The following is a 22,711-nucleotide window of genomic DNA, read 5'->3' as shown; positions in this document are numbered from 1 at the left end:
ATACCGGAAATAGTGGGGAACCAAGGGTCTAATGAGAGTGAGGAACTTAAAGTAATTAAGATAAATAAAGAAAAAGCCGACAAATCCCCTGGACCAGATGGCCTACATCCTAATGGCTGCAGAGATGGTGGATGCATTGGTTTTGATCTTCCAGAATTCCCTAGTTTCTAGAACGGGCCACGTGGATTGGAAGGTAGCAAATGTAACCTGCTATTCAAGGAAGGAGGGAGAGAGAGATTACGGGGAACTATAGACCAGTTAGTCTGACATCAGTAGTCGGGAAAATGCTAGAATCCATGATTATTAAGAACGTGGTAAAAGGGCACTTAGAAAATTATAATATGATTCGACAGAGTCAACATGGTTTTATGAAAGGGAAATCATGTTTGACAAATCTATTAGAATTTTTTGAGTGTGTAACTAACAGGGTAGATAAAGGGGAACCAGTGGATGTAGTATATTTGGATTTTCAAAAGGCTTTGAACTGCCATACAAGAGGTTGTTACACAAGATTAGGGCTCATGGGGTTGGGGGGAATAGATTGGCATGGATAGAGGATTGGTTAACGGACAGAAATCAGAAAGTAGGAATAAACTGGTCATTTTCAGGTTGGCAGGTTGTAATTAGTGGGGTGCCGCAGGGATCGGTGCTTGGGCCTCAACTGTTTACAGTATATATCAATGACTTAGATGAGGGCACCGAGTATAATGTATCCAAATTTGCTGACGATACAAAGCTAGGTGGGAAAGTAAGCTGTGAGGAGGACACAAAGTGTCTGCAAATGGGTATAGACAGGTTAAGTGAGTGGGCGAGAAAGTGGCAGTTGGAGTATAATGTGGGGAAATGTGAAATTATCCATTTTGGTAGGAAGAATAGAAAAACAGAATCATTTTTAAAAGGTGAAAGACTAAGAAATGTTGGTAGTCAGAGGGATTTGGGTGTTCTTGTATGCGCATCACAAAAAGTTAACATGCAGGTACAGCAACCAATTAGGAAGGAGAGATTGAGTAGCATGGCCCTATATTCTCTGGGGTTTAGAAGAATGAGAGACGATCTCATTGAAACATATAAAATTCTTAGAGGGCTTGGCAGGGTAGATGCTGAGAGGCTGTTTCCCCTGGCTGGAGAGTCTAGAACTAGGGGTCATAGTCTCAGGATAAGGGGTGGGCCATTTGGGACCGAGATGAGGAAAACTTTCTTCACTCAGAGAGTTGTGAATCTTTGGGATTCTCTACCCCCGCGGGCTGCGGTTGTTGAGTCATTGAGTATGTCCAAGACCGAGATCGATAGATTTTTAGACACGAAGGGAATCAAGGGATGTGGGGATAGGACGGGAAAGTGGAGTTAAGGTAGAAGATCAGCCATGATCTTATTGAATGGTGGAGCAGGCTCGAGCTATTTCTTATGTTCTTATGTTCTTATAAAGACTTTTGATTAACGAAACTACTGTGAGTGAGGGTGACTTTCTTTGCTTGACTATTCGTCCTGTTCGAATAATCACAGGAAATAAGGATTACCCTACAGCCCAGCAGTCAAGATCTGTTCAAAGAGCTTATCAATTTATAAGCACATTTTTTATTCAATACAACTGTGACTCACTGTGAGACTAAAATAGCATTAATCAGAACTATCTCCTATTTAATACTGGCTAGACCCAGGCTGTCCTGTTTCGGTCCCACCAGAATATTCATACTTAGCCAGATTCCATTTCCTTTCTGGCATGGCTCAGTTGGTATGCACACACACACAGACACACACACACAGACACACACACACACAGACACACACACATACAGACATACACACACACACACACACACACACACGTGAAAAATAAATGATGTCCGGACAATCCTTTTTGTGGATAGTTCAGGGCCTCAGGCCATACAGTATGGAAACAAAAAGACTACTCAGAGTATCTGATTTTATTTCCTGCAGTGGAGAACTACAGGAGAATGAAATTGTGCTCATATTCATGAACATGAGTTCTTTTAGCCCCGAACCATATAATAAGTACAGCAAACTAAATAAGTTTGGGGCGCAGTGAAAGAAGAAATCAAAACTAAAATGAGTGATGTGCAAGGTGGCAGCCTGTTTTATAGAGAACCACCGCCCCAGAGTCGTGTATACACCATTGCACTCCAATAACATGGCTACAGTTACAGCGTATCATCAATAACAGCCCAGTGGCTTTTTGGTTGCATTTAAAGCTATCAGCAATTTCTGGTTTGCAAGCTATAAATTCCTGAGGCGAGGTGGGGGGTGGGGGGGTGCGGTGGTGGAATTGGAAGATTTTCTCTGTTCATTATTTGTAATGAAATGATACCCACGTAAATAAAGAACGTGTTCGCAATTCGTGTAGAATCAGCACACAAAGGGAATCTTTCTCAGTGGCGTCGGCTGTGGCACAGTGGGTGGCACTCTCTCGCCTCTGAGACTGTAGCTTGTGGGTTCCAGTCCCACTCTAGAGACTTGAGCACATAATCCAGACTGACACTCCCATTGCAGTACTGAGGGAGTGCAGCACTGCTGGAGGTGTCGTTTTTCGGATGAGATGTTAATCCGAGGCCCCGTCTACTTTCTCAGGTGGATTGTAAAAGATCGCATGGTACTATTCAAAGAAGAGCTAGGGGAGTTCTCCCCGGTGTCCTCGCCAATATCTATCCCTCAACCAACATCACTAAAACAGATTAGCTTGTTGTTATCACTTTGCTGTGTGAAAATCGGCTGCCGTGTTTCCTACATTACAACAAGTGACTACACTTCAAAAGTAGTTCATTGGCTGTAAAGCACTTTGGCACGTCCTGAGGCCATAAAAGGCATTTTATAAATGCAAGTTCTTTGTGTCTTTTAGTGGCACAACGTTTTGGAGGACCACCGTGCTGTGCTTTGGAATTGTGGCATGAAGATTGGGTTCTGCAGTCCCTCTATATTGAGGACTCAACCTCAGCCAGGCTGATGTGAGGACGCTCCTAAATAGGGTGGCCAACTCTGATTGGACGTATACTGGGAGGTTTCATCGCATGGCAATATGCTTTCAACCGCCCCGCCCCCACAGACTCCTGCTATTGGTCGCTCGACACGTCCATCCTTGTTGCCTCGTGCCTTCTCACACCAATTGGAAAGCCAACAGATTCTTCGTTACCTGTTTGACTGATTCCTGACTGTCCGCCAAACGGCCATTATTCTCTGTCACTGTTATATTTCTTTAACACGCCCAAGATTTTTCTTCCTGGGTTGCAATGTAGCAGTTCCCCGGGAGATTAATCTTTAATTCCTGGGAGACCCCAGGACAATCCGGGAGGGTTGGCAACCCTGAGAGTTAGGCCATTTCGCACAAGCCCTGTCAAGGGCGACGTTTCGCCTTGTTTGGGGCCGTGTGCAAAGATTCAGTTTGGAGCCTTTGTATTTTCCTAAACAACGACCATCAATACGACCTACTCATTCTGGTGTCAGATCCACTCGGGGCCTCTGTTCGACTTGGGGGTCCCCCTGCAATTGCACAGGTTCCATGGTCCTAACGCCACCCCATAGTCCCAGGGGAAGAGAGGAAAAGTCAGCGAGAAAATAACCCAGGGCAACTCTCATGCATCCCCCAGTGACCATACACAACAACAACTCGCATTTATACAGCACCTTGGGGACACGTCCCAAGGCAAGTTCACAGAGGAAAAAAGGAACAGACGATGAGCCTTTGTGAGGGAGTTAAGAGCGGTGACTGAAAGCTTGGTCGAGTTGGAGACTATGGAGGGTGGAGGTCAGGAGGCTGCTGAGAAGGGTGTTGGAGGGATCAAGGCTAGAGGGGACAAAATCATAGATTTGAGTTTCAGCAGAGGTGAAGTACGGGCAGAGAGGGGGAGATGTTGAGGAGGTGGCAGTAAGTGATCTCGGTGATTGATGATAGGGATTTTGAATCTCAGTTCTGAGTCGATCTTGATACCAAATTGCACATGGTCTGGTTTAGTCTGAAAAATCCAGGGCCGAGGGGGGAGAGGGGTTAGGGGGAGGGACATTGACTTAGCGGCACGGGTGCGACGTTTTTGACGAGGCTGAAAACGACGGCGTTTGGGCTTCCCGACGTTCAAAGGGAGGAAATTCTACCTCATCTATGACCTTGCCAGACAAGCAGTTTGATAGCACAGAGGTGGTCCATGTGGCCAGAGGACATGGTTGAGAGGCAGAGCTCCGTGTTGTCAGAAACACATATGGAAGGTGACCGCGTGGAGTTCGAAGGCCAGCTCCAGGGCAAACAGCCAGTCAGGTAGATGGAGTCAGTGCCAAACAAGATAGTTTTGGTCTGACCAACGTCAAGGTGAAGAAAATCTGGCCCACTCACGACTGGCAGCCTGATAGCACAGTGACAACAACAACAACTTCCATTGATATAGTGCCTTTAACGTAGCAAAATGTCCCAAGGCGCTTCACAGGCCAAGCGTGGGATCAAGCGTGGAGGTGGAGAGGTAAAGCTGGGTGTCACCACTGTAAAGTAAATGGATTAATACTTCTGCAAAAATAAAGGTGCTGAGGGATTTTATATGAATGTATTAAGCACGAGTACGGCAATATTGCACGGTGTAATGTCCAGGTTTGGCTCAGTTGGCCTGGAGACCAGGTGAGAGATGGTGAGTCTGGGATATTAGGAACATTTAGGTTGTGTGAGAAGCAGCAAGTGGCTGGAGAGAGTCAGTTGGTGCCACAAATGCTCCCAAGGCCACAGATTGGCAGCCAGAGGCTAGTAGATGGATTGAAGAACACATAGAGAGGATATAAATTATTTCAAGCAACTATGTTTTTGTTTAAGAGTTATAGAAAGACATCAAAGGAGCAACTGGACCAGGCTATAGACTGCACTAAGTAGCTAGACCAGGCTACAGACTGCACTATGGGTCTGGACCAGGCTATAGACTACATTAAGGATCTAAACCAGACTATAGACTACACTAAGGATTTGGACCAGACTATAGACTATACTAAGGATCCAGACCAGACGATAGACTACAGTGAAAGGGTACGGTAGCATAGTCGTTATGTTACTAGACTGGTAATCCAGAGGCCAGGAGTAATAATCCAGAGTTATGAGTTCAAATCCCACCACGGTAGCTGGGGAATTTAAATTCAATTAATTAAATAAAATCTGGAATTAAAATACTAGTATCAGTAATAGTGGCCATGAAACTACCGAATTGTCGTAAAAACCCATCTGGTTCACTTCCTTTAGGGAAGGAAACCTGCCGTCCTTACCCGGTCTGGCCAAGATGTGACTCCAGACCCACTGCAATGTGGTTGATTCTTAATTGCCCTCTGAAATGGCCGAGCAAGCCACTCAGTTGTAAAATCTCGCTTAAAAAAAATAAGAATAAAACCGGTCGGACCACAAGGCATCGGACACGACAAAGGCAAACCAAGCCCAGTCGATCCTGCAAAGTCCTCCTCACTAACATCTGGGGAATTGTGCCAAAATTGGGAGAGCTGTCCCACAGACCAGTCAAGCAACAGCCTGACATAGCCATACTCACAGAATCATACCTTTCAGCCAACGTCCCAGACTCTTCCATCACCATCCCCGGGTATGTCCTGTCCCACTGGCAGGACAGACCGACCAGAGGTGGCGGTAGAGTGATATACAGTCAGGAGGGAGTGGCCATGGGAGTCCTCAGCATTGATTCTGGACCCAATGAAATCTCATGGCATCAGCCCAAACATGGGCAAGGAAACCTCCTGCTGATTACCACCTACCGTCCTCCCTCAGCTGATGAATCAGTCCTCCTCCATGTTGAACACCATTTGGAGGAAGCACTGAGGGTAGCAAGGGCACAGAATGTACTCTGGATGGGGGACTTCAATGTCCATCACCAAGAGTGGCTCGGTAGCACCACTACTGACCGAGCTGGCCGAGTCCTGAAGGACATCGCTGCTAGACTGGGCCTGTGGCAGGTGGTGAGCGAACCAACACAGAGGGAAAAACTTACTTGACCTCGTCCTCACCAATCTACCTGTCGCAGATGCATCTGTCCATGACAGTATTGGTAGGAGTGACCACCACACAGTCCTCATGGAGATGAAGTCCCGTCTTCGCACTGAGGACACCATCCAACGTGTTGTGTGGCACTACCACCGTGCTAAATGGGATAGATTCAGAACAGATCCAGCAGCTCAAAACTGGGCATCCATGAGGCGCTGTGGGCCATCAGCAGCAGCAGAATTGTATTCCAGCACAATCTGTAACCTCATATTCCTCACTCTACCATTACCAACAAGCCAGGGGATCAACCCTGGTTCAGAGAGGAGTGCAGAAGAGCATGCCAGGAGCAGCACCAGGCGTACCTAAAAATGAGGTGCCAACCTGGTGAAGCTACCACTCAGGACTACATGCGTGCTAAACAGCGGAAGCAACATGCTATAGACAGAGCTAAGCGATTCCACAACCAACGGATCAGATCAAAGCTCTGCAGTCCTGCCACATCCAGTCGTGAATGGTGGTGGACAATTAAACAACTAACGGGAGGAGGAGGCTCTGCAAACATCCCCATCCTCAATGATGGCGGAGTCCAGCACGTGAGTGCAAAAGACAAGGCTGAAGTGTTTGCAACCATCTTCAGCCAGAAGTGCCAAGTGGATGATCCATCTCGGCCTCCTCCCGATATCCCCACCATCACAGAAGCCAGTCTCCAGCCAATTCGATTCACTCCACGTGATATCAAGAAACGGCTGAGTGCACTGGATACAGCAAAGGCTATGAGTCCCGACAACATCCCAGCTGTAGTGCTGAAGACTTGTGCTCCAGAACTAGCTGCGCCTCTAGCCAAGCGGTTCCAGTACAGCTACAACACTGGCATCTACACGACAATGTGGAAAATTGCCAAGGTATATCCTGTCCACAAAAAGCAAAACAAATCCAATCCAGCCAATATACCGTCCCATCAGTCTACTCTCAATCATCAGCAAAGTGATGGAAGGTGTCATCGACAGTGCTATCAAGCGGCACTTACTCACCAATAACCTGCTCACTGATGCTCAGTTTGGGTTCCACCAGGACCACTCGGCTCCAGACCTCATTACAGCCTTGGTCCAAGCATGGACAACAAGAGCTGAATTCCAGAGGTGAGGTGAGAGTGACTGCCCTTGACCTCAAGGCAGCATTTGACCGAGTGTGGCACCAAGGAGCCCTAGTAAAATTGAAGTCAATGGGAATCAGGGGGAAAACTCTCCAGTGGCTGGAGTCATACCTAGCACAAAGGAAAATGGTAGTGGTTGTTGGAGGCCAATCATCTGAGCCCCAGGGCATTGCTGCAGGAGTTCCTCAGGGCAGTGTCCTAGGCCCAACCATCTTCAGCTGCTTCATCAATGACCTTCCCTCCATCATAAGGTCAGAAATGGGGATTTCGCTGATGATTGCACAGTGTTCAGTTCCATTCGCAACCCCTCAATTAATGGAGCAGTCCGAGACCATATGCAGCAAGACCTGGACAACATCCAGGCTTGGGCTGATAAGTGGCAAGTAACATTCGCGCCAGACAAGTGCCAGGCAAAGACCATCTCCACCAAGAGAGAGTCTAACCACCTCCCCTTGACATTCAACGGCATTACTATCGCCGAATCCCCCGCCATCAAAATCCTGGGGGTCACCATTGACCAGAAACTTAACTGGGCCAGCCATATAAATACTGTGGCTACAAAAGCAGGTCAGAGGCTGGGTGTTCTGCGGCGAGTGACTCACCTCCTGACTCCCCAAAGCCTTTCCACCATCTACAAGGCACAAGTCAGGAGTGTGATGGAATACTCTCCACTTGCCTGGATGAGTGCAGCTCCAACAACACTCAAGAAGTTCGACACCATCCAGGACAAAGCAGCCCGCTTGATTGGCACCCCATCCACCACCCTAAACATTCACTCCCTTCACCACCGGCACAATGTGGCTGCAGTGTGTACCATCCACAGGATGCACTGCAGCAACTCGCCAAGGCTTCTTCGACAGCACCTCCCAAACCCGTGACCTCTACCACCTAGAAGGACAAGAGCAGCAGGTACATGGGAACAACACCACCTGCACGTTCCCCTCCAAGTCACACACCATCCCGACTTGGAAATATATCGCCATTCCTTCATCGTCGCTGGGTCAAAATCCTGGAACTCCCTTCCTAACAGCACTGTGGGAGAACCTTCACCATCACCTTCTCAAGGGCAATTAGGGATGGGCAATAAATTCCGGCCTTGCCAGCGACACCCACATCCCATGAACGAATAAAAAAAAATTAAGGATCTGGACCAGGCTATAGACTGCACTGAGGATCTGGACCAGGCTATAGACTACATTAAGAAGCTGGACCAGACTATAGACTACACTACGATCTGGACTAGACTATAAACTACACTAAGGATCTGGACCAGACCATAGACTACAGTCAGGAACAAGACCAGACTACAGACTGCACTAAGGAGGAGACCAGGCTCTAGACTGTACTAAGGATCTAGACCAAGCTATAGATTACACTAAGGATCTGGACCAGACTATAGACTAAATTAATGATCTGAACCAGGCTATGGACTACACTATGGATCTAGGCCAGATTATAGACTACACCAAGGATCTGGACCAGACTATAGACTACACTAAGGATCTGAACCAGGCCATAGACTACTTTAAGGATCTGGACCAGGCTATAGACTACACTAAGGATCTCGACCAGGCCATAGACCACATTAAGGATCTGGACCATGCTATAGACTACACTAAGGATCTGGACCAGGCCATAGAATACTCTAAGGAACTAGACCAGATTATAGACTGCACTAAGGATGTGGACCAGGCTATGGACTACCTTACGGATCTAGACCAGACTATGGACTGCACTAAGGATCTGGACTAGGCTATGGACTGCACTAAGGATCTGGACCAGGCCACAGACTACACTAAGGATCTGGACCAGGCCACAGACTACACTAAGGATCTGGACCAGGCTATAGACTATACTAAGGATCTGGACCAGGCTATAGACTATACTAAGGATCTGAACCAGGCCATAGACTACATTAAGGATCTGGACCAGGCTATAGACTACACTAAGGATCTGGACCAGGCTATAGACTATACTAAGGATCTGGACCAGGCTATAGACTACACTAAGGATCTGGACCAGGCCACAGACTACACTAAGGATCTGGACCAGGCCATAGACTACACTAAGGATCTGGACCAGGCTATAGACTATACTAAGGATCTGGACCAGGCTATAGACTATACTAAGGATCTGGACCAGGCTATAGACTGCACTAAGGATCTGGACCAGGCCACAGACTACACTAAGGATCTGGACCAGGCTATAGACTACACTAAGGATCTGGACCAGGCCACAGACTACACTAAGGATCTGGACCAGGCTATAGACTACACTAAGGATCTGGACCAGGCTATAGACTATACTAAGGATCTGGACCAGGCTATAGACTATACTAAGGATCTGGACCAGGCTATAGACTACACTAAGGATCTGGACCAAGCTATAGACTACACTAAGGATCTGGACCAAGCTATAGACTACACTAAGGATCTGGACCAGACTATGGACTACACTAAGGATCTAGACCAGACTATGCACTACACTGAGGAACTAGACCAGACTATAGACTATACTAAGGATCTAGACCAGACTATGGATTACACTGAGGAACTGGACCAGGCTACAGACTACACTCACTAGGATTACAAAGCAGAATGCAATCAAATGTGCAACTGATAGTTTATGGGCAAATTTGTGATTCTTTTTGTGAGTTGTTGATATTTTTTGTCTTTTATCATGTTAGTAATTTTATTTTTTTTGGGGGGGGGTTGGTGTAGTGGCAGTTGTCATGGTAACTGTATCTCTGAGAAAATCAATTCTCCTACAGCTTGAGCAGAACTTTTTTTTGCTGTATTGTGATTGGACAATTTTTTTGATGTACTTTGATTGGGGAGAAAGATTTTAGGAAATATGATTGGTGAATGATGAAAGTAGAATATAACCAGAATAACCAATTGGAGAGGAGAAAACCACAGGCCTTGAAATGACTCAGTATGAAGATTACTGAACAGATCTTTAACGTTTTGTATGCAATTTTTGCTATTTAAATAGGGATATTAACCTATTTCTTTAGTTTAGACAACAGATAGATAATTTGCACACAATCACATTGGGCCAGATTTTTGCTGTCAAAATAACAGTGAGGATAATGGCACTCACCGTTATTTATGCCCAAATGCTGCAGCAGCTTCAGGCAAGGGGCAGAAGTGCGGTTAAACGTGGAAATCCAAAAGTTGCTGTCTGAGATGTGCCGCTCCGCCGTTACTGTTGTGAAAACAATACCTCGCTGTCTGCCTCACCATTGAAATGCTTTGATCGGCTGAAGTTGGTGTATTTGTGCGGTAGGTATGAACTAATCTTGTCACAGAAAGTTAAGTCTTGTCCATTTCAGTCTAAGTACTCCTTTAATGGCGTTATAAGTGTTAATTACTGCCAGTCAACCTCTCTGTCACTGAAAATTAACTCTTACAAGTGTGGCGTCTCATTCCTTCAGGTTTTCATTGTTGGAGATTTTTAAAAAATTTTCCTTTCTGTCTCTTTTTTTCTCTCTCTCTCAATCCAGTCTTTCTTTCCCTCTATTTCTCTTTCTGTACCTGATTTGATGTGGAGATGCCGGTGATGGACTGGGGTTGACAATTGTAAACAATTTTACAACACCAAGTTATAGTCCAGCAATTATATTTTAAATTCACAAGCTTTCGGAGGCTTCCTCCTTCGTCAGGTAAATTTGACATTGAATTCACCCACTCGAATTTACACTTCCATCTCAGTCCTTGCACTGTTTATTTCACAATCCTTCGATCTGATTGGTTAAGGAGATACCCAGTTGCTTGCTCTGTTCACTCCAGTCCCAGATGCCCGGTTTCTTTCGCCGCGATATTATTAGCTCGCACTTTCAGATACTCGCCACGCAAAAAAATTAAAAACCTAAATGTGGAAGGGCAAGTCTAACTAACAGCCGACGCCGTTAGATGCCCTGCCACAGCAAATTCTGGCCCTTTAAACATCGATCCATTGATATGTGCACAGCATCGTTCCAAAGGCCACGGAGATTGAAGCAATGGGGGAGAAAAGACACATAACCAGTCAGAGAAGAAAACTGACAGACAGATTCCATGACGATGATATAGTCTGGATGGTCACAACAGACACACATTTTATGAAGATCTATACAGGAGCATGTTCTGGCTGTGTTCAGTTCCACACTCACTGGTTCACTCCCCTGAGGGTGCTGACTCTGGCTGGGATCAGTTCTACACTCACTGGTTCCCCTCCCTCCCTCTCCCTCCCCTGAAGGTGCTGACTCTGGCTGGGATCAGTTCTACACTCACTGGTTCCCCTCCCTCCCTCTCCCTCCCCTGAAGGTGCTGACTCTGGCTGGGATCAGTTCTACACTCACTGGTTCCCCTCCCTCCCTCTCCCTCCCCTGAAGGTGCTGACTCTGGCTGGGATCAGTTCTACACTCACTGGTTCCCCTCCCTCCCCTGAAGATGCTGTCTTTGGCTGGGTTCAGTTGTATACTTTGAGAGGGTGTGGCTTTATTCTCAAATATTTAACTGACGTCTCTAGAAAAAAAAATGTTATTAAAATTGTTGAAATTTGCCAGTGCTGCATCATATAAAGCTGAGCAGGCTCCTGTTGCCACCACAACATTATTTAATGTTGGTTTATGGATAAGACTGAAATCTCATCCCATAATGTCTATCAGATAGGTGTTTCTATGATTATGTTCAGCCACTTTTCCAGTATGGTATAAATCTCTGTTTAATCTTTTCCATTGGTGTTAAGACGTCTTGTTATGGGGATCGGACAGGAAAGTGGAGTTGAGGTAGAAGATCAGCCATGATCTTATTGAATGGCGGAGTAGGCTCGAGGGGCCGTATGGTCTACTCCTGCTCCTATTTCTTATGCTCTTAGCATTACAGCTTTGTAAATAAAGTGCATCATTACTCAGTCAAGCCAAGTCCATTCATGTAAAACCTGAGCTGTTACAGACCTAAATATTTGATAGTTTTATGGTTGGTCGTGGAGCGAGTCAAACCTTTTAGCTCCGTCACTGAACAGTGGTTGAGTAAATGAACTAATACTAATTGAAAATCAGTTCTGCATGATCACAGGCATATGTTACAGGGTTGTCCAGTCATGGCTGTATTCTGACATAGAATCTATAAGACAATGGATAAAATATTTGAGAAACAAGCTCCTTCAGATACACCATCCAAAGCATAGGAACAGGAGTAGGCCATTCAGCCCCTCAAGCCCGTTCCACCATTCAATTAGATCATGACTGATTTGTACCTTAACTCCATCTACCCAACTTGGTTCTGTAACCCTTAATACCCTTACCCAACAAAAAATCTATCAATTTTAGTCTTGAAATTTTCAATTGACCCCCAGCCTCAACAGCTTTTTGGGGGAGAGAGTTCCAGATTTCCTCCACCCTTTGTGTGAAGAAGTGCTTCCTGACATCATCCCTGAATGGCCTAGCTCCAATTTTAAGGTTATGTCCCTTTATTCTGGACTCCCCCCCACCAGAGGAAATAGTTTTTCTCTATTTACCCTACAAACTCCTTTAATCATCTTAATTAGATCACCCCTTAATCTTCTATACTCAAGGAATACAAGCCTAGTCGATGCAACCTGTCCTCATAATTTAACCCTTTTAGCCCAGGTATCATTCTCCTCCTTGCACTGTGTTGAAACTAGGATTCATCACACTATCTTCTCGTTCTTCCCTGGGATGTAAAAACTGTGGAACTCATTATGTCCCTCAGTCTCCTCTTCTTCCTACAATCTGTAGGCTTTTTTGATGACAACAACCACCATTTCTTGATTTATCACCTTCTCTCCTACTCTCCTCAGTCTTGGTGGTGCCCAGCACTATGGGCCTCGGTCCTTCACCGAGATCCAAAAATCCACATTGCCCATTAATAAACAGTTGGACCTGGGCTCTAGGTTCTCAGAAAGTCAAGATTCTAATTTCTAATGTTAACTTGTCCAAATGCACAATAATACGGAACCAGAAAAACAAAGGATTCCTGAAAATTGAAGGATAAAAGATAGCGAAGGGAAAAAAGGGAAGGGGGAGGCGGCTTTATTAACTAAACACATGTCTCCAACCTTAGAAAATATAGTTTATCTGGAAGGTGATCAGACACCAGGATGAGTTAAGAAATAATATGGGATCAGTATAACTATCGAATAGCAAATGAAGAAAGACTTGCATTTCTATAGCGTCTTTCACAACTTCAGGATGTCCCCAAGCGCTTTATAACCAATGGAGTATGTTTGAAGTGTAGTCACTGTTGTAATATAGAAAACACAGGAGCCAATTGGCACATGGCAAGGTCCCACAAAAAGCCATGAGATAATGACCAGATAATCTACTTTAGTGATGTTGGTTGAGGGATAAATATTGGCCAGGATACTGGGGAAAACTCCCCTGCTGATCTTGAAAACCATTCCATGGGATCTTTTACATCCACCTGAGAGGGCAGACAGATCCTCGGTTTAACATCTCACCTGAAAGACGGCACCTTAAACAGTGAAGCACTCCCTCAGTACTGCATTAGAGTAGCAGCCTAAGTCTCTGGAGTGGGACTTAAACCCTCAACCTCCTGACTCAGAGGCAAGAGTGCTACCCACTGAGCCACAGCCGACAGTAGGCAAGACATCAGGGATGGGATAGGTAGCTGGATAAATAGAGAGGTTGGAACAAAAATTAGTTTTAAAGGGGAAGCATGGGATAAATATGAGGACAATCATATATGGAATATTCAGTGTATAGATAGGAAGTAAAAGGACAGGAAGGAGTGTGAAAGTAGACAAAGAAATAGCAAAGAGCTTTATAGCACATAGGAAGTAAATGGTTAGTCGAGGAAGGTAGGATGTTTGGGAGATGTGATAAATATGGGGGAGTCTTGTATGATCGACCAGGACAGCTTCCATTCATCCTGTTCTGAAAAAAAAATCTATCGATAGCTTGGGTAACTCTGCAATGCAAATTTTATCCCACTCATTAAGAAGACATTCCTGACAGTGTGGCACATGTAGGGATGTAAGCAATGTGTCACTGTTACCCATCGAACATCTCCTCTGGACAGCACCAGTTTGTACAGTGCACAGTTCTGGTCTCCATATTATAAAAGGGATATAGAGGCACTGGAGGAGATGCAAGTAAGATTCACAAAGATGATACCAGAACTGAAAGGATATACTTATCAGGAAAGGCTGACCAGGCTGAGGATCTTTTCTCTAGAAAATAGAAGACTGAGGGGTGACCTGATAGAGATCTTTAAGATTATGAAGGGGTTTGATAGGGTAAACGTAGAGAAAATATTTCCACTCGTAGGGAGTCCAAAACTAGAGGTCATAAATATAAGATAGTCACCAATAAATCCAATAGGGAATTCAGGAGAAACTTCTTGACCCAAAGAGTGATTCGAATGTGAAACTCGCTACCACAAGGAGTAGTTGAGGCAAATAACATAGATGTGTTTAAGGGGAAGCTCGATACGCACGAGGGAGAAAGGAATATGCGCATCCCCGAGTTTAATCGCTCCACTATTGGCGGCCGTGCCTTCAGCTGCCTTGGCCCTAAGCTCTGGAATTCCCTTCCTAAACCTCTCCGCCTCTCTACCCCTTCTCTCCTCATTTAAGACGCTCCTTAAAACCTACTTGTCCTAATATTTCGTTATGTGGCTCGATGTCAAATTTTGTTTGATAATGGTTCCCGTGAAGCGCCCTGGGGACATTTTACTACATTAAAGACGCTGTATAAATGTTGTTGTTGATATGTTGATAGAGCTAGATGAAGAGGGGTGGGATGAGACTTGTGTGGAGCATAAACGCTGGCATAGATCAGTTGGGCTGAATGGCCTGCTTCTGTGCTGTAATGTAATTCTATGTAAGGCTTTTGATGCCAGTGGCCTGGCTGAGAGTGCCAGTTCATCGTGTGGTCAGCTGTGGGCACTGACTTTGTGGTATGGTGCCTGTGCTGTCATACTGTTCTCTGGAATCCTGTATCTCTTTCTGACAATGCCAGCCATTCACGTTGGTTTCTAGTTGGATAATTACCCCTGTCCATGAGGGAGGATTCTCATGTGGAGCATAAACGCCGGCATAGACCAGTTGGGCCGAATGGCCTGTTTCTGTCCTGTAGACTCAATGTAACTCAATGTCATTTCAAATAAGTGAATGAAGTGATTTGGGATTTTGAGAGTATCAAAGAACTGCTTACACTTCATTCATCCTCCATTCACTAACAGATCCCCTGGGAAAACAGCCCGTGGCTCATTGTGCGAGGTATTACTATTTATTATCATTAATATATTCTTTTGACTGGAGTCCAGTTTCTTTTCATCTGCCTGGGTTAGGCTGGTTTGCTGTCCCAGGCGGTGATAAATTACTGTTGCATAAAACAAGCATCACATCATTAGCAGCAAGTGGGTTGATAATATAGATTATTATTTATTTTGGAAGTGTTATCAATATGCAGTTTAATTGATCAGAAATCCTTATACAGGGACTCCTTCCAATGGCTCAGTAGGCAGAGGCACCAAGTTTATGATGTATTGAGCCCTGAAGATCAGGTATGGCCCAGGTTCAATTCCTGTTCTGTGCTCAGTTAGCTGATCTCAGCTATGGTATTATAACTGCCCTCAGCATCATTAGGCCATGGAGAGGGGACAAAATCAAACTAGGGTTTCCTGCTCCTGATTGCTATCAACTGACCTCCACTGGTAAGTGTGTGGGTGTTGGGTGAGATCAGGATCGGACTCAGCTGTAGTTTATAGGTGAATAGCCTGCCAACGCTCACCTGTCCAGTGTAGCAGAGCATCTCTAGTGATGGCATCTCTTCACACCGCTACCTCTGGAGTCCCTCAAGGATCTGTCCTTGGCTGCCTCTTCTTCCTCAACTATCTGCTGCCCCTTGGCCACATCATCCGCAGAGACGGGGTCAGCTAATGACACCCAGCCCTAACCCTTGATCCTGACACCTTGACACTGTGTTGTCAGACTTCTTTCCTCCAGCTTAACATTGGGAAGACTGAAGCCAACATTTTTGGTCCCTTTGCCACTTACTCCATCCCCTTTCCTGGCCAGTGTCTCAGGCTGAATGTAGCATTCTCTTTGATCTCGAGCTCAGCTTCCGACCCCATATTTACTCCATCACAAAAGACCGCCTACTTCCAACTCCATAGCATTGCCTGCCTCCACCCCTACCTCAGCCCATCCGTTGCTGAAACCCTCATCCATAACCTTTGTCATCTCTAGATTCAACTACTGTAAAGCTCTCCTGGCCATCCTCCACACTCTAAATACTTCAGCTCAACGTTTTTCTACACTGAAGTTGCTTTATAAATGCAAGCTGTTGTTGTCAGAGTCGTCATCGTTGTTTTGGTTCAGGCAGGAAGAATCACCATTTGAGTAAGATAATGTGGAGTCAACATGAATTAGTGTCTTTAGGACATGACGGGTAAGGGATGAAAATTAAAAAAGAAATCATTATATCTTATAGGCTAAATCTGTTAATTGGTGTGTAGTGATTTGACAGAGGAGAGAAGGAGGAGAGCACTTCACCAATGAACTAACCAACTCCTTATTCTCCGATGAGTCCAAATAGTCGTCTTCAAATAGACCACTTTTACTAAAAAGAACAAAGTCCAATTTGATTCTTTGAGGGGTTCCACTGTGATCCCCATCCCACCGTCACTGGGTTTCCCAACTTTGTCTTTCTTACTTGATCTGAAAACATCAATTCATCTGATTGAAAGAAGAATATGGTCGGTTTTTCCCTTTAAGATAATAAAATATGAAAATTGAGTATGTCAAAAGGTGTACTGTAATTAAAATAAAATCTGATTGGGCTTGCTATTCATTTAAACTGATTAAACTATTGATTATTTTTATCTCATTGGGTTCAATATGGGTTTTAAAAGACACAAATATGGGTTTTAAAAAACACAAATTTGGGTTTTAAAAGACACAAATATGGGTTTTAAAAGACACAAATATGGGTTTTAAAAAACACAAATATGGGTTTTAAAAGACACAAATATGGGTTTTAAAAGACACAAATATGGGTTTTAAAAAACACAAATATGGGTTTTAAAAAACACAAATATGGGTTTTAAATGACTCTCAAATATGGGTTTTAAAAAACACAAATATGGGTTTTAAAAGACACAAATATGGGTTTTAAAAAACACAAATATGGGTTTTAAAAAACACAAATATGGGTTTTAAATGACTCTCAAATATGGGTTTTAAAAGACTCTCAAAGCCATATCGCTGATCCAACCTTCATAGGTTGGGTTTAATGAAGTTGTCTATATGCTATTGGTGGATAATGTTTTAGCCACTGGGATTGTGCAGGCAGAACATGTCTCCCGGATAATCCGTCTTCCCCCACCACTACCTGACTGATTTTCCCTGGCCTCGCCCTGGGGCACTGAGGCCAATTGTGGTGTCCTTGCTGCTGACCTGGCTAAGGTCTGCTAACTCAGACAAGGCCAGGATCAAACCTGGGACCTTCTTGTTCTGATGAAGCCTTCACCTCCGATACTTAATAACCAAGCACTTGTCCTATGTGGGGGAATTTCAGGCACCGGCACTGCAGGATAATTGGGAAACAATTAGCAGGGCAATCCCAACACCCAGTATATAACCTTTATTTGATGTTTTGGGAATGATTGCAATGGGGTTGATCTAATTGAAAGGGTTCGAATGGCAAGAGCCAAGCATTTTATAACCATGTTGGCGTCAGTCTTCCCAATGTTAAGCCAAACCCGCTGTACTTAGATTACAGCCTTGTAATCACATCCGCTGCTATCTGCTACTGTTTATAACGGCTTGTTCAACAAGCCTGTGGTCCCAGCTTGAAGCTTTGCTCAATGGGGAACCAGGTTAGAGATTTGGTGCTAACAGCCGTGTACCCTAATGTGCCACCTGCACCCCAACTGTCCCTCTGTGTGGCACGGATCTGTGATGGGGGCGGAGCATTGTTGGCGCTGCCCTTAAAGGAGCAGTTGTGTTACTGACTCCTTTCAGGTGACACTGTGGCAACTTAGTGCCGCTCCTATTGGTCCAATTAAAAGAGGCCCAAACTAGATGCTTTAGCAATTTGTGAACAAACCTCCTGAGTTCCTTGGATGCTTGTCCTGGAGGTTGTAACAGGTAGCAGTAATAAACCTGCTGAATTTGCATGATGATGTATAACATTTTAATCTTGTGAAGGATCCTTACTATGTTACTGACCCTCCCCCGCCCACCTTTGCGGGGGCGGGGGAGGGTCAGAGAGGAATTTCCCGGGGTGTGGGGGGGGGGGTGTGGAGGGTTTACTGATGCTTAATAGCAACGTGACTGTATGGGACAAGTTTGATGGATCAGCTGGTCTCTTCCTCACGGTTATTTTCATATAATCACATGCTCGTAAAAGCAGTGGAGTTAGATCAATTACTGGTTGGAATAGAATTGGAGATTACAGGGATGGGTATGGTTTAGCAGGAACAAGTACTCCATGGGACAAAGTGGCTCTGCGCTGTGGAGAGGGGAAGCGCCCTTCAGGATTTCACGCCAGGGTTGAATAGCGGGGCAGGTGGAGATGGATGAGTACTCTGGAAGATTGTTTGATTACCTTTTTGGAGTCTTTATAGTGAACTTTTCCTCAGCAGATTAAATGGATGTGGTAGCATCCACGATGGGGTAAGTTGTACATGGTCTATGGATGTTCATCAAGCTCAGCCCTTCCATAGACCATGTACAACTTACCCCATCGTGGTTGCTACCACATCCATTCAATGCACTACACTTTTCCCTTCTAATCTTTTCCTCCCTTACTCCTTCCAACCGTTATACCATGCTGTGTTGTCCTGCTCTAGATTCAGTTGGTTCACTATCCATAATATGCAATGGAAAATTAGAAGAAAGTTGATGAGTAGAGAAAATGTGTCTACATTTAAATTAATTCCTTATCTTTGGAAAAAAAACCCTGCCCTTGCGACAGAGGCAGGAAGGTCTTACAGTGGAATGGGGAGGGGGATCCTCTAACCTCTCTTGACCCATGAGCTCCCCTTTCCTGTTCGATATTGCCACTGTTACGTCAAGGTTTCCTGGTATGTTTACATCTGATGGGGGGGGGAGGGAGAGGGAGAGGGGAGAATCTCCTTGAAGTTATGGCAATGCAGCGGGAGGAGGCCTGAGGAAATCATGGTCATGGTCAACATTCCCTCTTCAACCAACGTCAACACACCCAGATTCACCGTTTGTGGGATCTTGCTGGGTGCAAATGGCTGCCACATTTTGCCTACATAACAACAGTCACTGCACTCCAAAATAGATAATTAATATGGGCTGTTTCTGAGACGTGGTAAGGCGCTGTATAAATGCAAGTCTTTATGTAAATTCATTGTACTTTAATTACTGAAATATCCTTTTTGATTAATCATTCATTTTTATATTGTTTCTGGTTATGATTGTTTCAAAAATCTTTAAACGTTTATTTTTAAAGCATCGTAACAGTACATCAACAATGCGTTTTAATAGTTTCTATTCTACTTCACCCACACTATTGACTCAAGGAGCTGTTACTGTGATATAATGTCAGTGAGGTTTCAATGACTGTGCAATTATGTTTGATTTTTGCTTTTGGTTTTCAAATGACTTGAGTTTATGAAATGATTTTTGAACGTGTTTATTGAACTCCGTTCCCCCTGTGTCGAGCTTTCCTCATTAGATGTGACATCGATGTACAAAACAACTTCTGTTTTGTTTTTTTTTTGCCGATGCTCTCCAGTCCTCTCCTGAAGATGTGGACCCATGCTGGGGTACAGTCCCTCCGATATCTTGCCCAGGTGACCTATCTTTACGCGTGGGCAGAAACAGAGAGTGCCGGTAGGCTATTTGACTCTGAAGGGGGCATCGCAGCTGAGTCCGATCCTGTTCTCAGTCATAGGCATTCACGTTTCAGTAGGAGTCACTGGATAATGGTCTGGCTGTTTGTTCATCCCCCTACCCTACTTCAGAGGTACAGGGGCCACATATATGGAGATCATCTTACCTTAGCACAGAACAGCAATTGAACCAGCATCTTTCTGGTTTGGCTTAGAAAGAAAAGAAGGAACTTTACGTAGCACCTTTCATGTCCTCAGAACGTCCCAAAGTGCTTTAAGCCAATGAAATACTTTTGAACTGTTGTAATGTAGAAAACACAGCGGCCAATTTGCACACAGCAAGGTCCCACAAACAGCAATCAAATAATAACCAGATAATCTGTTATTTTTTTAGCGATGTTGGCTGAGGGTTAAATATTGACCAGGACACTGGGGCGAACTCCCCTGCTCTTCTTTGAAGTAGTGCCATGGGATCTTTTTACATCCACCTGGGAGGAGCAGACAGGGCCTTGGTTTAACATCTCATCTGAAAGATGGCACCTCCAACAGTGCAGGGCTGCCTCAGTACAGCACTGGGAGTGTCAGCCCAGCTAATATACTCAAGTCTCTGGAGTGGGACCTAAACCCACAACCTTCTGACTCAGAGGCAAGCGCACTACCCACTGAGCCAAGGCTGACAAATAATCAGGTCATCTGTTTTTGGTGGTTGAGGGATAAATATTGGCCAGGACACCGGGGAGAACAAATCTGCTCTTCTTCGGAAAAGTACCATGATATCTTTTACATTGAACTGAACGGGCAGATGGGGCCTCGGTATAACGCACCATCTGAAAAACGAAAAGGCCACGTATATAAAATCTGTTTAACATCGCCTCTTAAGGAAGTTCGGTTTATCGGCCTTGTACTTTGAGGTAACCTTAGAGAAGTTTTCAAAATGAGGAAGGATGTTGATAAAACGGACCTGGGCAAATCTCTCACACTGATCAAGGTTCAAAGTCGAGAGATCGAGAAGAATGGGTCTATATTCTCCGGAGTTTAGAAAAATGAGAGGTGATCTCATTGAAACGTATAAAATTCTTAGAGGGCAGGACAGGGTAGATGCAGAGAGGCAGTTTCCACTGGCTGGAGAGTCTAAAACTAGGGGGTAATAGTCTCAGGATAAGGGGTGGACCATTTAGGACTGAGATGAGGAGGAATTTCTTCACTCAGAGGATGGTGAATCTTTGGGATTCTCTACCCCAGAGAGCTGTGGATGCTGAGCCATTGAATATATGCAAGACGGATAGCAATAGATTTTTGAACTCTAAGGGAATCAAGGGATATGGAGATCGGGTGGGAAAGTGGAGTTGAGATCGAAGATCAGCCATGATCTTATTGAATGGCAGAGCAGGCTCGAGGGGCCGTATGGTCTACTCCTGCTCCTATTTCTTATGTTCTTATTTCTTATGATCTTAAACCTTGTGATTAACTTAAAAGTTAAAAGTAAACAGGGAATTTAAGCACGACTATTTCACACGAAGGGCAACGGATGGATGGAATAAAGTTACCAGAATGTGATGCAAATAGCATGAATGGGTCCACATGGCCAATTGGATATATTTCCCTAGAGAGCATGGATTAGGAGTTGAAGAATCATGATGGTCGTTCTAATCTCTGTATCTGACCTCCTGATCACTCAAATAGGGATAGGGCTTGTTGGACCTAATGGGCCTTTGCAGTTGGTTAAAATTGCTACATAAAGCACCTTCGAAAATATCCAAATGATCTTTAATGTGAAAGTTATGCTCCATTTCCACTGAATGGAACCCGATGTTTATGAGGCAGAGAGTGCAGCAGCATCTTCAAGAGCTTTTCATTTAGATGGAATGGGCCGGTGAACAAAGTTCAGGTACAAATTACGGGTCATAATCACACTGCCAATAAACTTTTTTAAACAGCACATCTTACACAAGTTCGCCAAATAGCGATGCCTCACCCTGGATGTCTCATGTATCTCCAGACCCCGTGAAGTTCGACAAATGAACCACATTTCCTTTCTTAAGGGACCAGACTGTTGTTTTCTGTTGCATGCTGCAAATAATTTGCAGTGATTAGAATACATCAGGCACACAAGCTGCGAGCAGGCTCAGTTAAGCCATGATTTAACTCTATCCACTCTCTGGATCGGGGGGATGTGCCTATCCCTTTCTCCCTCATGTACTTATCCAGCTTTCCCTTTAAATGCTATTCGCCTCAGCTTACTCCATGCGGTAGCGAGTTCCACGTTCTCTCCACCCTACGCTGGACAAAATGCAAGACTTTCTTTCATTTGAATTTCCCTTTCCTCATAACCTTGACTCCTGAGACGAGCTGTCAGTTTAGTTTCCTCAAAGACGCACCCTCTGATTTTATTTCTCTCTATTGAATGATGAGGAAGACAGTGCAGATTTTCACTTTGGCTTTTGAACTAATAAAAAGTTTTTTTTTAAAAAGAAACAAAATTTCAATATTGAGAAGGTTGTGATAAAAAAACTCAGTCCTGTTGAAAGTGCCCAATTTTTCTTCCCTCCCCCTTCCATTGTTATGGTGTACACTGAGACCCTACAACTGTTACCCCCCGAAATGGATCAGTAATTTGCGTTCACCATGAAAAATATCCTTGAACCAGCTAGTGTTTCAAGTTTCTTTTGTTAATATGGTTGACTTATCTCTCTACCCTTAACTGTTTGTTGACCTACATTTTTTTCTTGTGTCATGTCCACTTTCAATTGTACCATTGAG

The 22,711-nt window shown here is 44.6% G+C and overlaps 1 protein-coding gene across 1 annotated transcript; it reads left to right on the top strand.

The window, feature by feature from the left end:
• The first annotated feature begins 8,870 nt into the window (after positions 1–8,870).
• On the top strand, positions 8,871–9,698 carry LOC137326790 (germ cell nuclear acidic protein-like). Its single transcript, XM_067992185.1, has one exon. The coding sequence runs from the start codon at positions 8,871–8,873 to the stop codon at positions 9,696–9,698; it is 828 nt and encodes a 275-aa protein (XP_067848286.1).
• The last annotated feature ends 13,013 nt before the right edge of the window (positions 9,699–22,711 follow it).

This window comes from Heptranchias perlo, chromosome 10 (genome assembly GCF_035084215.1).
Source record: "Heptranchias perlo isolate sHepPer1 chromosome 10, sHepPer1.hap1, whole genome shotgun sequence".
In the NCBI taxonomy this organism is placed as follows: domain Eukaryota; kingdom Metazoa; phylum Chordata; class Chondrichthyes; order Hexanchiformes; family Hexanchidae; genus Heptranchias; species Heptranchias perlo.
This window is presented reverse-complemented; position numbering and strand designations above follow the sequence as displayed.